Source organism: Xenopus tropicalis, chromosome 5 (genome assembly GCF_000004195.4).
Source record: "Xenopus tropicalis strain Nigerian chromosome 5, UCB_Xtro_10.0, whole genome shotgun sequence".
In the NCBI taxonomy this organism is placed as follows: domain Eukaryota; kingdom Metazoa; phylum Chordata; class Amphibia; order Anura; family Pipidae; genus Xenopus; species Xenopus tropicalis.
This window is the reverse complement of record NC_030681.2, coordinates 116,863,045-116,880,979: the sequence shown is the minus strand read 5'-3', so window position 1 is coordinate 116,880,979 and position 17,935 is coordinate 116,863,045. Positions and strand designations below refer to the sequence as shown.

Genomic DNA, 17,935 nt, shown 5'->3' with positions numbered 1-17,935 from the left:
CTACCCCAAATAATTACTTTTTTTACATAATTCAGTTTTAATGAAAATGAATTAACATTTTTCCATGATTTTAAAAGTAACTTAAATTGCAACTGAAATTGGTGCCTGCCCTGTAATATTCCCTATTCAGTTGGAAAGCTATAGAAATAATGTGTCAGAAATCCTATCTCCTCCAGCGAAGATTCCAGTTTGTGCAATGCCTTGCTTCTATTATTCTCCTGCTGCAGTTAATCACAGAACATGCAAGGCAAGTGCAGTCTTGGCTGGAGGAGTGAGGAGTACTAATACAGCTTTTCAATGCTACAAGTAGTCAGGGAAAAGAGAAGAGAAAATTGTAAGATACAGGGGCTGCTTTCAATAGCAATTACTTTTGCACATAACTATAAAGTTAGCACCCCATCTCCAAAGGCCCAGTGCCTTGACGTTACTCTTGTGACCTGTCCTTCACTCTTGATATCCAATCAATAACTAAACCATAGTACTTTAACCTAAGGAATGTTTTACAAAATGTGATCATTTATCACTGAAGGTATGGAGGTCCAAAGAACCCTTATCCATAAAACCCCAGGTCCCAAGCATTCTGGATTATGGGCCCTATACCTGTATCACAAATTGATCACTAGTCAATTCGCAAATCTTTCAAAAGATCCACGAAACAGCAAAAAATTTGCGAAACGGTGAAAATGACGTGCAGCAAAAAAAATTGTCGCCTGCGGCTATTCTTTTGTCACGCGGCTATTCTTTTGTCGCCCGCATCTATTCTTTTGTCGTGCGGCAGCTTTTGGACCCGCAGCAAATTTTTTCATCCGTTCCGCAACAATCCGCCAATGGTGAAACGCGGAAATTCACCGCAAATCCATGCCTGGTGAAACATTTCGCCCATCACTATTGATCACTGTAACTATATATTAACTGATCTTCCCCTTTAGAGACTTTTGCTTAAGGCTATATTGATAGCTACAGCCAGGCATATACACCTCAGCAACCGCTCCTCCTCTGCCATGCCACTCTGCCAATCTCTGCACTGGCTTCCACTGCCTTCCAAAATAAAATTCAGACTGCTGAACCTGACATTCAAATTCACAAATCTACTCCAATATACACTTTTGACCTTATCTCCATTACAGTCAAGGGAAATAAACCCGATTATTAAATGCTTATAAATGTTTATACAATTGTGCAAGGAAGATAAGAAACTGAATATATTGTATTAATCAGAAGTATGTGTGGAAAAGTAGAGAATAAGAAGGTGCAGGTATTTATTTCATACAAACACAGACACACTTTTATGGAAACACTGACTACCTGCTAATAATAAATCTTGCTTTTAGCATCACCTTTTAGTATAGGCACACTTTAGGGCCACAGCTCCAGGCCATGTTTGCAAGAAAAATGACAACTGAAACTCTGTTACCATATAAAGTCAAAATTATTAGAAGTGCAGTAATAAAGGACTGTCTCCTATAGTTACACATCTGATATATTATATACCAGACAATGCTGTGCACAAATCAAACCTACCATTTCTGGCAGATGCTCCATTCAAAAATGCTGTTGTAAACCTGAATGTTTCATCTATAGCACATAAAGCATTTTGCCACTTAAGAGTGAACTGCTGGCAATAATATAGTCATTTTAAAGAAAAACAGACTACATGTTGTAAATAAAGACAGACTGCATGCTGTAAAGAAAGACAGACTACATGCTGTAAAGAAAGACAGACTGCATGCTGTAAAGAAAGACAGACTGCATGCTGTAAAGAAAGACAGACTGCATGCTGTAAAGAAAGACAGACTGCATGCTGTAAAGAAAGACAGACTGGATATAGAAGGAAGACGTTACCATAGCACTTCTTTACACAGATGGAAGGCCAATGAAATTTGACTTAATGAGGTTGATTGGAAATGATTATAGGGACAGTGAAAGCAATGACAGAGGTGATGTTACTAGAAATAGTCAATACATTCCACAAATGATTGGTCAGAGGGAATACATACAGAATACCAATTAGTGTGGTTTTCCTCCTCCTTCACCAAACACACAATAAATAATTGGTATAATATTGGAAAGGGGATTTTGTTTACTTATGTTATTTACATTGTACATAGTTATAGCTGAGATCCATCCAGCTCCATCTTTATTATATATTTTAAGTTATTTGCAATTTAAAGTGATGTATAAATCTAAGCACTATTGTACATTTGTTATTAAAATACCCTTCTATTAATTTTGTATATATATATACAGGTATTGGACCCCTTATCCGGAAACCCGTTATCCAGAAAGCTCCGAATTACGGAATGCCCGTCTCCCATAGACTCCATTTTAGTCAAATAATTCAGAATTTTAAAACTGATTTCCTTTTTCTATGTAGAAATAAAACAGAACCTTGTAATTGATTCCAACTAAGATATAATTAATCCTTATTGGATGCAAAACAATCCTATTGGGTTTAATTTATGTTTTATTGATTTTTTAGTAGACTTAAGGTATTGAGATCCAAATTACGGAAAGACCCCTTATCCGGAATACCCTTGGTCCCAAGCATTCTGGATAATGGGTCCTATACCTGTATATATATATATATATATATATATCCTCAAACAAGCTTTATGTACAGGACTAAGTCAGAAAGCAAGTTTACAGTTGTGCACTTGTTGAGTGGACAGATTCACTCACTTTCTATTCATTCCTATGGGATTTTTAGAAGCGTATTTATCAAATGGTGAACTCTGACTTTCACCCATTGGTAAATACACATCTAAAAATCCCAAAGGAATAGAGAGTTGGTGAATTTTTCTGTGGTGCGCTATACATTTTGATAAGTCTGTACCACAGTTGGAATGGCCATTGTTACAGTCAATGCAGTTTGTATCCAGCACACCCTGATTTTTATTACACGTCCAATACCTGATCTAAATGACTTTAACTTGTGATTTTATTAAAAGTATATTGAGTATTAAAAACTACATTAGATACAAGATCTCATTTTTAATTTGTGATGTCACAAAGCAGATGGTAGAGTCAAATCTTCCTGAGAAGCAGCAGCACTTGATACACTTGTAACACACTAAAATAGAACAATTGTCAAAAATAGCTTGTTAAATAGACCCCAGTGTGCTATACATTCTGTTGCTCAGAGGACTTTACACAAGTAAGAAATACATAAAACTGTGAACAGGAATTAAAATGCAATTGTGAAATACATATTGGTCTACATATAATTCCTGCTCATTACCATGTTTGCTGGAGAACCCTAAGCAAACATTATTTGGCCAAATGTTTCCAAAAATTTTCGCGGGCATCAAAAGAATAGTCGCGCGCCCAAAATTGACACAATAATACTTGCAGGCGTAAAAAGAATAGTCGCACGTCCAAAATTGTCACAAGAATAGTCGCAGGCGTCAAAAGAATAGTCGCACGTCCAAAATTGTCACAAGAAGAATAGTCGCAGGCGACAATTTTTTTTCTGCACAACATTAAAGATTAGCGAATTTATTGGCGAAATGTGACAGATTCGCTCATCACTACAAATATACAAACAGTTAGAAGTGGTCTCTGAATACCCTTGCCCATATAGTGCACATACCAATGGGATCTAATGGACAAAACTAGTCGCTTGCACCCAGATTGGTTGACCAGCAAACTGTGCTGGCAAATTATCTCATTGAGATCACAAAAGAAGCTGTTTAATGATACACATGTGGCCAAACCACATACAACCTGGTGGGTAAGGCCACAGGGGACAAATCTTCTGTAGGTCTTTTAGGTGGGCCTTGGGTACCACAACTACTCTTTAAGGCCCAGTAAATGAATGTATTAATGCCTATAGCTTGGCAGGTTATCTCATAACATATGGTTTTATTTATATTTCTTTTCATTATCAATTATTTGTAATAGTTTTATATATTTAGGCACAGCAAGTCCCTATCCCAAATCACCAATAATTTATGTTCGTTTTGCTGCCCAAAGAACTAAAAAATAAAGGTTCTTTGCCAAGGTGCGATGAATTAAATGCAAAGTCCAAAACACAATATTGCTGAGTGAAAGAAATATAACTCTAGACAACTTTCCAATATATGTTAATTAAACAATTTCAGCTTGCAAAATGTATTGCATATAAAAGTAGTTTTATATACAGTAGTTTTTGATCCCCTCTGCACTGTTGGTTGGGACTGTTGGTTTTCTGCAATGCCTTGCATGCTTCTTCACAGCTCGGTTAATCAATTGGCTTCTGCTGCCGTGTTTCAATAGTCAGAACCAGCAGTGTAAAGAATAGCAGACAAACCCTGCTTTCAATAGCAATTACATTTACAAACAACATAACAGGTATGCAACCTGTGCAGTTTCTATTGCTGAGGGAGACTGGGAGCTGTAACATAGTTTCACTTAAATAAAATTTGCCTGAACGTAGATGGTTAGAAATAACTATACTGTATATTTTTTTTTCATTCCAAAAAGATATAAACCCTAACGTGTTGCAATTAGTAGCAGGTGCTAGATATCTAACAGCCAGCACAGCTCTTGGGACTGAAGCATAAGTGGCTCTTCAGCTGCACAGCTTTTCTACTTAGCACAAAAACAATGGAAATCTGAACACTCAATAATGTGCCATCCTTTTAATATGTTGTAAAGTGGTTGTAGGTAATAAAACATGTGCAAATTTAAGGCTTATGTTGCACATGGTGATTTAAAGCCACGGTACATTCTTTTACCCTTCTGTGCCCTTCCTTGATCAAGGACCCTCCACTGAATGCAAGTGTATGGGCTGGTGGTTAGATTTTTCCAGCTAGCTGCAGGCTAAAAGCAATCATCTGATTGGTTGCCAAGAGATACTGCCCATGTCCAAATTTGCCCAGTGTTATAGACGACCCCATTTGAAGCTTTTTATTGGCATGTGTCACAGGTAACACTTAATCATATAAATAGTAACATAGTAACATAGTAAGTTGGGTTGAAAAAAGACATATGTCCATCACGTTCAACCATAATGCCTATATATAACCTGCCTAACTTCTAGCTATTAACTAGATACAACAGTGCTACAGCCCCAATGAGGTACTCTAGTAGGGTTGCTATATCATGTGACAGCTTTAGAATATGTATGTAGAAGGGTTGCCCTGAATGAATTCACTCTTCGGTTTGCAAGCACTACCAGCAGTCTTGGCTGGATTTGTCCATTGATCATTAATATGTTTACTGGGCCCTGGGTATTTATTTGGGAGGGGGGATAGAAAGGTAACAATGGGGGCAGCTAGTATCTCCTGGGAGGCCCTGGAGTGCTGGGAATCCAGAGAAGGCCAAGCTGATGTATGTATGCTTAAATTATAGGTCACCTTAAGGTTTTGGGGACTCCATAAGACACATAAAAAGATCAGCTGTGCCTGTTTTATCAACAAACCCAGTATTGCCAAATGAGTGCTACATTGACGGCTCATAAGTTACCAAAGAACCATCTTGGTACTTCCTCTAGCAACCAGACAGTGGTTTCACTGGCAAAGTGGAAGATGATTGAACAAAAACAATAAACATCGTATTCATTTCCACAAAAATCTAATGTCAAAAATAGTCTTTAGGTGCTTTAACCCTTTAAGTGCCAGCCGAATTCGTCATTTCGGTTCCCCCCAGTGCCAGACGTTTTTTAAGCATTTTGTACTCATTCGCTTTAACAATGTTTTTTGGTAGGAAAACCTCCATGAAACTAGGGAAATTATATATCGTTTTTTTCGTCACTAATTGGGCTTCGACATACATACCAAATTTTATAACTTTTCTGGAGATATGATGTGTATTTTGGGTGAATTATGTAAAAAAAAAAAAAATTATGAAAAATTTCTGTATATTTTGAGTTTTTTTTCCATAGAAAAGTTAATTTTACAAACTTTTTTTTGTTGTTTGTAAAAGCCCTGATACTCCCAAGTCCAACGATACCAAATATGTGGTGGTACCCCACAGTTCCTGTCCAGAAGTAACCCCCAAACTAAAGCAATACTTAGTACAATATCACACCAGAACAAAGCGGAAAAGCGCTTGTAACAGTTGATGCAGCATAACTTATATGTAAATCTAAAATATCCCCTCATGTTTGGTATCTTTAGAAACTACAGACCTTCAGGTTTCTAGGTGCAATGTAGTTTTCACTAAAAAGCCAAATACCTTTTGTCAGTGCATTGTGAAATTTGGAAGTTTTTTTGACATTTTTTTTTTTTTCTAAAACGTAAACTTGGACGCATGATCAAATGTGGATTTGACAAAAAAAAATCTCATAAAAATTTTCTAACAAAGGCAAATTTGAAAGACAAATTTCTACTGAATAAAATGATGCCCCATATGTATGGGTGCACATAAAGACATGGGCACCAAACACTCCAAAGCAGGGGCAATGCACAAGAGCAATTACAGCTAAAAATGTGGGTGCTGTGCTCTATGTGCACTACCTGCAGTTTTTCAGTGTTAACCCCCCCTACTTGTGAAATAACCCCCACAAACTATATATTTCTGAAAAGTGCACACCTTCAGCTATTCAGAGACACCACTCTTCTCTTTCTACATAGAAAATTGTGGCCGCAGTCCCTTGCAGAAGTCAGCGCTTTGGTCAGAAATCGAGGAAAAAACTGATAAAAAACCTAGATTTCTCCCCAAAATCTCCATGGCAACTACCAAAAACTTACTAAACATCAATCTGCAAGTTCCCCTGAATAAAACAATACCCCATATGTATGGGTGCACATAAAGACGTGGCCACCAAATGCCCCAAAACAGGGGCAATGCATAAGGGCAATTTCAGTTGATATTTTGGGGGCTGCGCTCTATGTGCACTTCCTGCAGTTTTTCAGTGTTAACCCCCCCTACCTGTAAAATAACCCCCACAAACTATATATTTCTGAAAAGTGTACACCTTCAGCTATTCAGAGACACCACTCTCCTCTTTCTACATGGAAAATTGTGGCCGCAGTCCCTTGCAGAAGTCAGCGCATTGGTCAGAAATCAAGGAAAAACCAGATACAAACCTAGATTTCTCCCCAAAATCTCCATGGCAACTACCAAAAACTTACTAAACATCAATCTGCAAGTTCCCCTGAATAAAACGATACCCCATATGTATGGGTACACATAAAGACGTGGCCACCAAATGCCCCAAAACAGGGGCAATGCATAAGGGCAATTTCAGTTGAAATTTTGGGGGCTGCGCTCTATGTGCACTTCCTGCAGTTTTTCAGTGTTAACCCCCCCTACCTGTAAAATAACCCCCACAAACTATATATTTCTGAAAAGTGCACACCTTCAGCTATTCAGAGACACCACTCTCCTCTTTCTACATGGAAAATTGTGGCCGCAGTCCCTTGCAGAAGTCAGCGCATTGGTCAGAAATCAAGGAAAAAACAGACACAAACCTAGATTTCTCCCCAAAATCTCCATGGCAACTACCAAAAACTTACTAAACATCAATCTGCAAGTTCCCCTGAATAAAACGATACCCCATATGTATGGGTACACATAAAGACGTGGCCACCAAATGCCCCAAAACAGGGGCAATGCATAAGGGCAATTTCAGTTGAAATTTTGGGGGCTGCGCTCTATGTGCACTTCCTGCAGTTTTTCAGTGTTAACCCCCCCTACCTGTAAAATAACCCCCGCAAACTATATATTTCCAAAAAGTGCACACCTTCAGCTATTCAGAGACACCACTCTTCTCTTTCTACATGGAAAATTGTGGCCACAGTCCCTTGCAGAAGTCAGCGCATTGGTCAGAAATCAAGGAAAAACCAGATACAAACCTAGATTTCTCCCCAAAATCTCCATGGCAACTACCAAAAACTTACTAAACATCAATCTGCAAGTTCCCCTGAATAAAACGATACCCCATATGTATGGGTACACATAAAGACGTGGCCACCAAATGCCCCAAAACAGGGGCAATGCATAAGGGCAATTTCAGTTGAAATTTTGGGGGCTGTGCTCTATGTGCACTTCCTGCAGTTTTTCAGTGTTAACCCCCCCTACCTGTAAAATAACCCCCACAAACTATATATTTCTGAAAAGTGCACACCTTCAGCTATTCAGAGACACCACTCTCCTCTTTCTACATGGAAAATTGTGGCCGCAGTCCCTTGCAGAAGTAAGCGCATCGGTCAGAAATCAAGGAAAAACCAGATACAAACCTAGATTTCTCCCCAAAATCTCCATGGCAACTACCAAAAACTTACTAAACATCAATCTGCAAGTTCCCCTGAATAAAACGATACCCCATATGTATGGGTACACATAAAGACGTGTCCACCAAATGCCCCCAAACAGGGGCAATGCATAAGGGGGGGGCTGTGCTCTACCTGCAGTTATTTAGTCTAAACACCCCCATACCTGTGAAATAACCCCCACAAACTATATATTTCCAAAAAGTGCACACCTTCAGCTATTCAGAGACACCACTCTTCTCTTTCTACATGGAAAATTGTGGCCACAGTCCCTTGCAGAAGTCAGCGCTTTGGTCAGAAATCAAGGAAAAACCAGATACAAACCTAGATTTCTCCCCAAAATCTCCATGGCAACTACCAAAAACTTACTAACCATTAATCTGCAAGTTCCCCTGAATAAAACGATACCCCATATGTATGGGTGCACATAAAGACGTGGCCACCAAATGCCCCAAAACAGGGGCAATGCATAAGGGCAATTTCAGTTGAAATTTTGGGGGCTGCGCTCTATGTGCACTACCTGCAGTTTTTCAGTGTTAACCCCCCCTACCTGTGAAATAACCCCCACAATCTATATATTTACGAAAAGTGCACACCTTCAGCTATTCAGAGACACCACTCTTCTCTTTCTACATGGAAAATTGTGGCCGCAGTCCCTTGCAGAAGTCAGCGCTTTGGTCAGAAATCAAGGAAAAACCAGATACAAACCTAGATTTTGGTCAGAAATCAAGGAAAAACCAGATAAAAAACCTAGATTTCTCCCCAAAATCTCCATGGCAACTACCAAAAACTTACTAAACCTCAATTTGCAAGTTCCCCTGAATAAAACGATACCCCATATGTATGGGTGCACATAAAGACGTGGCCACCAAATGCCCCCTAACAGGGGCAATGCATAACGGGGGGCTTTGCTCTACCTGCAGTTATTTAGTCTAAACACCCCCATACCTGTGAAATAACCCCCGCAAACTATATATTTCCAAAAAGTGCACACCTTCAGCTATTCAGAGACACCACTCTTCTCTTTCTACATGGAAAATTGTGGCCGCAGTCCCTTGCAGAAGTCAGCGCTTTGGTCAGAAATCAAGGAAAAACCAGATACAAACCTAGATTTTGGTCAGAAATCAAGGAAAAACCAGATAAAAAAACCTAGATTTCTCCCCAAAATCTCCATGGCAACTACCAAAAACTTACTAAACCTCAATTTGCAAGTTCCCCTGAATAAAACGATACCCCATATGTATGGGTGCACATAAAGACGTGGCCACCAAATGCCCCCAAACAGGGGCAATGCATAAGGGGGGGCTTTGCTCTACCTGCAGTTTTTCAGTGTTAACCCCCCCTACCTGTGAAATAACCCCCACAATCATATATTTACGAAAAGTGCACACCTTCAGCTATTCAGAGACACCACTCTTCTCTTTCTACATGGAAAATTGTGGCCGCAGTCCCTTGCAGAAGTCAGCGCTTTGGTCAGAAATCAAGGAAAAACCAGATAAAAAACCTAGATTTCTCCCCAAAATCTCCATGGCAACTACCAAAAACTTACTAAACCTCAATTTGCAAGTTCCCCTGAATAAAACGATACCCCATATGTATGGGTGCACATAAAGACGTGGCCACCAAATGCCCCAAAACAGGGGCAATGCATAAGGGCAATTTCAGTTGAAATTTTGGGGGCTTCGCTCTATGTGCACTACCTGCAGTTTTTCAGTGTTAACCCCCCCTACCTGTGAAATAACCCCCACAATCTATATATTTACGAAAAGTGCACACCTTCAGCTATTCAGAGACACCACTCTTCTCTTTCTACATGGAAAATTGTGGCCGCAGTCCCTTGCAGAAGTCAGCGCTTTGGTCAGAAATCAAGGAAAAACCAGATGCAAACCTAGATTTTGGTCAGAAATCAAGGAAAAACCAGATAAAAAACCTAGATTTCTCCCCAAAATCTCCATGGCAACTACCAAAAACTTACTAAACCTCAATTTGCAAGTTCCCCTGAATAAAACGATACCCCATATGTATGGGTGCACATAAAGACGTGGCCACCAAATGCCCCCTAACAGGGGCAATGCATAACGGGGGGCTTTGCTCTACCTGCAGTTATTTAGTCTAAACACCCCCATACCTGTGAAATAACCCCCGCAAACTATATATTTCCAAAAAGTGCACACCTTCAGCTATTCAGAGACACCACTCTTCTCTTTCTACATGGAAAATTGTGGCCGCAGTCCCTTGCAGAAGTCACGCTTTGGTCAGAAATCAAGGAAAAACCAGATACAAACCTAGATTTCTCCCCAAAATCTCCATGGCAACTACCAAAAACTTACTAACCATAAATCTGCAAGTTCCCCTGAATAAAACGATACCCCATATGTATGGGTGCACATAAGTACATGGCCGCCAAACCTGAAAATGCATAATATTGGGGCTGCACTCTATGCACCCCTTTTTTTTTTGCCTGCACCCGAATGAATGGAATACGCTCGGGTGCAGGCACATGTAGCCGATATACGCATGAAAACGCGTGAGAATGCAAAGTCTCGCGTTTTCATGCGTATATCGGCTACATGTGCCTGCACCCGAGCGTATTCCATTCATTCGGGTGCAGGCACAAGTAGCAGGCGTAGGGCTGAATTTTCGGCAAGCGTTTTTCCACTTGCTGAAAAAATCAGCCCTACGCCATGTGTGGCATCAGCCTAACCCTTGGCAATAGAAACTACCAGAACAATCTTAGCACCTCTGGACCTTTCTAGAACAAATGAAATCAAATGAAGTTAAAATGGAATAAAACCACTAAAAGCAATCAAAGAACAATAATTGCAATGAAATCGGTGATCAGAGCCCTGGATCCACCAATGTCACTGCAAAAGCAACCTTTTTGGGGCACTAAATACACAATAAAGAACAATGCAAAGATAAAACACCATAAAATCAGTAAATTCAAATAAAAACCGCTCAAACCAACAGAAGAACAATTATTGCAATGAAATCGGTGGTCAGAGCCCTGGATCCACCAACGTCACTGCAAATTCAGCACCCAATAGCAATACAAAAGTTATAGTGCAATAGAATAATTCAAAAACAGAAATCAATTATGAAAATGCAAAAAAAACACTAAAATGCAACCAAATAAATCAGATAATTATAGAGCAAGATCAGAAATAAAGTTTTAGTAAAAAAAAAAGACTGCCAGAGAAAGCAAAGAAAGAAAGAAAAGAAAAGAAAGAAAGAAAAAAAAAAAAAAAAGTGTAAGTGTAAGTGTGTGTGTAAGTGTCTGTGTGTGCTTGGGAAAGTTGTAAATAAGTGTGTATGTGTACAAAAGTGTAATAATGACAAAGATAGAAGAAGAAATGGAAAAAAAAAAAAAAAAAATTTTAGACAGTTGAGATAGAAATAAGCAAAATAAACAGTGGTTAGAGAGTTGTAGTTCAGCTTACACAATGCAGGCAGGCGATCAGGGCGACCAATCTGGCAGGAAGGCAGCAGGAAGGCAGCAGGGGGGCTCCAGCAGTCACACGTGGCAGCAGAGTGAAGAGGCGACGGCGGGGGCGGCGACAATTAAAGGGACAGCAGTGGACACGTCATCAATGCGTGTCCACTGCTGTCATTGGCTGAGGACCCGGATCGGCGGCGCTGGGGGACCCGGATCGGTAAGTATGACCTCTTATGCTCGTTGCCTAGGGGGTTGTGCAGGCTTTACAAGCGCTGCGCTGCTTTAAAAGCGAGCGCAGCGCTTGTAAACCTGTTAGTGCTGTAGGACGTAGATTCTACGTTCTATGGCACTTTGGTCCCTTGGTACCTAGGACGTAGAATCTACGTCCTATGGCACTAAAAAGGTTAATTTTCAGTCTGGAGAAGGTAGAGTTAAAAAACCACACTAATTAAAAAAACGAAGACCAATTGTAAATTGTCTCAAAAAATCACTGTTTACTTTATTTTAAAATAATAGTTTAGAGTGAACTGTTGTTTTAAACTTAATTGACATATGTAGCCGCACTTTCATCTTTAAATGTTTTGTGATAAAACCAAACTTTGCTTAGACAGACCACCCTTGTAGTATGGTTACCACAGCTGAGGCATATTGAGCTGTGGTAACTATACTATAGGGGTGCTGTATTGTTGACCTCATATAGAAAGTCTAATACATGGAATTCAGCACTTCTAGACTATTTCTTTGGTGAAATTTAGATGTTTTATTTCATCTATGAATGCAAGTGCAGGTGCTCTAAACTCCATGCAATGGAGAGCACATATTGACACCACTGAAGTACTAAACACGCTTCTGCACGTCCACATGTTTGCCAATGCGTCCATCTTGCCTCTTCTGATGAATGGTGCTCAACTGCACCTACTGATTCTGGGGGACTATGGAGCTACAACCACCCTGGACCTGGCAGTAGCTCCAGGATTCCCCAAGCAAGTTGCATCAATAGGTGCACAAGATTTATGTCCAAATGCATTAGTGATGCAACACTCCAAAAATAAGAGATGCAACTTGTACCCAATTTACATCAAATTACAAACTCAACAGCATCCATCCCACAACACAATGGAATTGTGGAGGAATAAACACAGCATATTGGTAAAGAACATGGTGATTTGTATCTGAATTGCATTCTGCACACGCATTACATTAGTAACTGACCCTTATTGGTTTATGTTGTACCTATAACAACAGCCATTTGAAAATTAGCTTTTGTTGGTCTTAAAAATTAAAATAATGAATCAAAACAGTTGGTTGGAATGGGTTTTTAGACGGAAGCAACCTTTGTTGGTTAAATTATCCCCATAGTATACATTTTTTAAATAATTGTTGATTTTAATGTGAACCCTAGGTTTTCTCTAGCATTAGAAATTATGTGGTACCAAATATATTTAAAAAACCATGATAATAATATAATATCCTACTTTGGTTTTCTTCTGCTGATGTTTCATATGTGTTCCTCTTGCAGTTAATGATGCAGCCACATGGCAGATGCCTCCAGCGCTCAGACAGGACAAACAGCGGAGTGGCAGCAGCAGACAGTAAACTTAGGATGAAACTTAGGGTCTCAAAAGAGAGGCTCTGAAAGGCAACTATGTGCTGAACAACCATTTGTATCTGGAAGGGAAACATGCAATACAGTGCATCAATCAGTAAATGCATTAAAAGAATAAGTAATGCTTAATATGGCAGACTCAAGTGAATGGTGGTTTTGTTAGATCAATAGGAGAAAAATAACAAAACAAATAATAACACATTAGTTTTAGTACTCTATTCAATATGTAATACTGTAATATTGATCTATGAGTATGGGCAAAAGCATTAATCTTTAATGTAGAGCTGCTGTCAAAATAATGTAATTTAACATTCATTATAAGATGAACTTGTAGATTTATCATCATCTCATAAAACATCATTAAGTTATGGTGGTGATACCATTATGAACAAGGTAGGCACTCCCTGCATACTTCCATCACTGCTTATCTCCTTAATGGATCCATTGAGGCGCCGCGTTCTGACTACTGCTCCATTGTTTTTGCTTAGTCTATTTACAGATGTGTCTACCCTCAGCAAGGATACTCTTCATGTAACATATTGGATTTATGCCTTCCTTTCTCCATTTATGATTGGGCAGTACATAGCAGGTGACTTTAGCATTTCCAAATTCCTTTCTTATAATCATATTCTCATTCACCTAATATATGTACTTAATTTATGCCACTGCACCAAAGGGAGGAATTATATCTTATTGAATTGAATTTGATTGCATGAAAAAACATTTTATCGGCTTACCATAACTAAAATAATAAGCACAATAAGAAATTGCAACCCCTGAATTATATGTTATATATGTAAAACTGCATAGCCAAATAAATATTTACTACCCTGAACATACACTGAGCATCTTCCCCCAGGGTTAAATCTACTTCATGCTGAGAAACTGAGAATGAGAGGAAGCCCTGTGATAGAGAAACACATATTTCTCGCCCCCTGTGCATCCCGCTCACTAAAACTTAGCACTGCCATTAGATAGGGAAACTTTATTGCTCAGCCTAATAGGTGTGATATCACGGGCAGCCTTGCAGTGCTCTCTGCATGTTAATGGAAGGGATAGGGACACTAAAGCTTCACTGACTTCATTTCTGCAGTGCTTTTGTCCTTTAATCCTGCACCCTGGCTGGGCTGCAGACGTGCTGTAATATATATATTTTATTAACCATTTTACTGCTCATATTTTTTTAGCAGAAATAATGAAAACAGCCCAACCGTTCTGGCATTACTCAAATTATAATTTAAATGTTTAGTGACTGTCATAGCCTGCAGATGTACCATGGTCTCTCATTATTCAGAAATATTAGATAACCACTAAGCAATAGTAACTGACCCCCCCCCCCGCCCCCCACCCTCACTGACCTAATTAAAAAGTCATCAAAATGCCTCTGGCTTTATAGTAAAGGTGTCACATATGGATGAATTCATCTGCCCATTAAAATTGCATGAACCATATCCTCCTGTATTATTAAAAAGACACACAAAACATATTGCAGCAGTGAAGAGTGAAGAGTCTTTACCATGATTGGTAGCCACAGAATGACTTTAGTCAAAGCAAGGATCAGGGAGAAGCGCTTCTGAGCATAGAGTACTGTAATGTTCCTGCCACCTCTGACACTGTTTGAGGAATGCTGTACATCCCCACTTGTTTCAGCCACGCTCCTCTTAAACACTGCCTCCGGGCTTACATATTTCTCATTGGAATTCTTCAAGGTTTTGCCGACAGGATTGTCAGGGGACAGTGAAGATGCATTGCTACCCAAAGGTGTAGTTGGGGTGAGATAACCTTTGCTAATGTCTTTGTAATTAATATGTTGATGGTCATCACTACACAGCAACTGGTGGGTTAGAGGGGCAGAAAGGATGACCAGAATACAAAAACAAAGAGAATACAATCCAAATAAAAACAAAATGTAAGAACTTGTGCAGTCAGTAAAGCATCCCCATGACGTAGTATGAAATCTACCCCAACCGAAGAAAGGAATAGCACTTATTAGTATACTAATCACCCATATAGTTGCAACGGCACAAAAGATTTTAACAGATATTTTGGTAGTTTCATAGCTTCCTAGTTTATTAACTGTATAGAAGTTATAGCAAATAATAGAGGATGCCTTTAAATTGCTTGAGATTCCTTGGAACAAGTAGAGAAATGCTGCAGCTGAGCACAGAGGTTGGGGTAGAGCATGAGTTGTCCACTGGTGCAGCATAAAAATAGATGCAGGTACAACACTGACCAAGTCATCCACAGACAGGGAAGTCACCAGCAGAGACAAAGTTGACTTGCTTTTCATCTTCAGCAAGGAAACCAGTGAAATAATGCTGCCCAAAAACACTGTCAGAGTGATTATCAGTGTCAGGCTGAAGACTAAAGCATTAAATGTGAATGTTGCCTTTGGCATGTCCATAATGCCAAGATCTGGCTCAAACCTGGTGCCATTTGTTGGTAGGAGAGTTGGTATTACAGACATTGTCCTGTGACTCTGTGCCTACTTCTCCAGACACACTTTACCCAAAGCTCCCATGGTGCACAGCTTCCCGACACAGCTGTATTATCTGACTACGAATCTTCTGTCCAAAACTTACTTTTTTCTTCAAGCTCTTCACACCCGTTATTTTCTCAGAACAGAACAGCCTGACATCAGATTGCATTCCAAGCACTAAGCATAGAGTATTTCTGTGATGAAAGGAAAGAGCAACAGAACTGATACATTTAAGAGCTAATGATAACAACCCCCCCCTCAAAAAAAATGTTGCTGCCGTTTCAGGACACTGATGTCCCTTCTTCAGATATGACTCTAAGCAAAGCCAACAGAGCACAGGGAAATCCTCTCTTTTATGCCAAACAATGAAAGTAATTATTCACAGCATCAGGCAAAGCAATCCTTTTCAAAAACAAAAGCATGCAGGCATTGTGTTGGTGAGTTTATAATCCATTTAGCAAAGGACGTGTAGAACGGGACAACTCCATCCAATCCTTCTAGAAACCGCATACTATATATCCTGATTGGGAATGTGCCTTTGCAAGGAGGTCTGGCACGTTCAAAGCATGCTGCCTGTGTGAGAACTGTAGTAGAGTGAGATGCTCTTTGATTTCGCCTGTGCTATTGAAAGCTGCAGGAGGGTGGAGTCTGAACCTAACAGAGGAGAGAAAGGAAGGGTCTGATATATTGCCAGGGACTTGCCTGAGAGGCAGCAGCTATGCAAACATTACTCTCATACGGGAGTCAATGCCTGACTTTCATGCACCACAGCAGTGTCTGTCCTGCTAGGGTAGAACATTGTGCCGTGTTCCATTTGGCTACAGAATATCATATCCCTATTTGTAGGACAGAAAAAAAGTTTCAGTTACAATGGCACAGTCATTGCAGCTACTCATTTTACTGTTAATAAAAATCCATATTTGGCCAAGTTCTTTAAATGTGAATGATAATGTAAATATTAGAATTCTGAATGGATTCATGTTTGCAGAAGGATCACTGGGCTGTTTGCTCTAACTTATAGTAATACATTGCATAGGAGGCACAGGGGGCTTAACGTTTGATATTGCTTCTCCTATACACTGCAAAGAATCTTTATATCAAGCAGGGGTGTAACTACAGAGGAAGCAGACCCAGTGGTTGTAGGTGGACCCAGGGGTGTAGAGGACACAGTAAGGTCCTAAATAATAAGCACTTTCAATATATATTAGAATAGGTCAACTTATTAATGTTTTGGGGCTCCAAATTGAATTTGCTTGTTATATTTAGTTATGCCACTTTCAAGTAATTTCTACTTAAAGGGGTTGTTCACCTTTACATTAACTTTTAGCATGTTATATAATGTCCTATTTATAGCTCTGTGAGCTTACCATTTATTTTTATTGTTAATTTGTATTAATTATCTCTTTTCAGACCCCGACCTATTCATATCCCAGTCTGTCATTCAAACTATTGCATGGTTGCTAAGGTACATAAGACCCCAGCTACCAGATAGCTGCTGAAATACCAAACTAGACTGCTATTGAATCGAGAAGCTAAATAACTGAAAAACAACAAATAAAAAATGAAAACCAATTGCAAATTGTCTCAGAATATTATTATGTACATCATACTAAGTTAATTTAAAGGTGAATAACCCCTTTAATATTGTGATAAATGTTGTCTATGCATAAAAACCCAAAATCTAAAGTCTCAAAAGGGGCATAAACGTTTTGGAAAAGCTCAAACCAACAGGAGAGCTCATTGCTGTTAAGAGGAGCCTCACTGCATAAGAGCACCCAAATGGGGAGAAACAGCGAGTACCATATTCCTAGCAGTAAATAAAATAAAAATGTTTTAGTTGCCTATAAAAATGCTGTTATCTGAAATTAGTTAAAAAAAACTTTTGTTTTCATCAGAATCAGATTAGTGAAGATTCATACCTTTATACATTACCGCGGAAACCAGCCTGGTTTATATATTCACCATATATTCACTAAGGGCTATGATTTTACTCCCTAAGTTCTCTTGTGCTTGTTTTTGGGGTATTAGCAAATGACACCTGATACAGAACATGGACACATTTCAACAGCACCTTAGAAAGATTGTTCATCATACACCCATATAGTTGCACTTGACGCCACTCTGCCCATCCTGCCTCCTGTTCTGAATTGAATGCACAATGCCTATTTCCGCAGGAAAACTCTGGAGCTACTACCTCCTCCAAGGGGCATCATCTCCAA

General features: G+C 39.4%; 1 protein-coding gene across 1 annotated transcript in view; it reads right to left on the bottom strand.

Moving 5' to 3' along the window:
- Nucleotides 1–16,315, bottom strand: part of gpr149 (G protein-coupled receptor 149) — a 48,207-nt gene extending 31,892 nt beyond the window's left edge. The window contains exons 1-2 of the mRNA XM_002933259.5: nucleotides 14,754–16,315; nucleotides 13,107–13,299 (exon numbers count right to left, since the gene is read on the bottom strand). Coding sequence (XP_002933305.3) covers nucleotides 13,107–13,299; nucleotides 14,754–15,704 — 1,144 coding nt within the window. The 5' untranslated portion in view covers nucleotides 15,705–16,315. The remainder of the gene's footprint in view (nucleotides 1–13,106; nucleotides 13,300–14,753) is intronic.
- Between the last annotated feature and the right edge of the window lie 1,620 nt (nucleotides 16,316–17,935).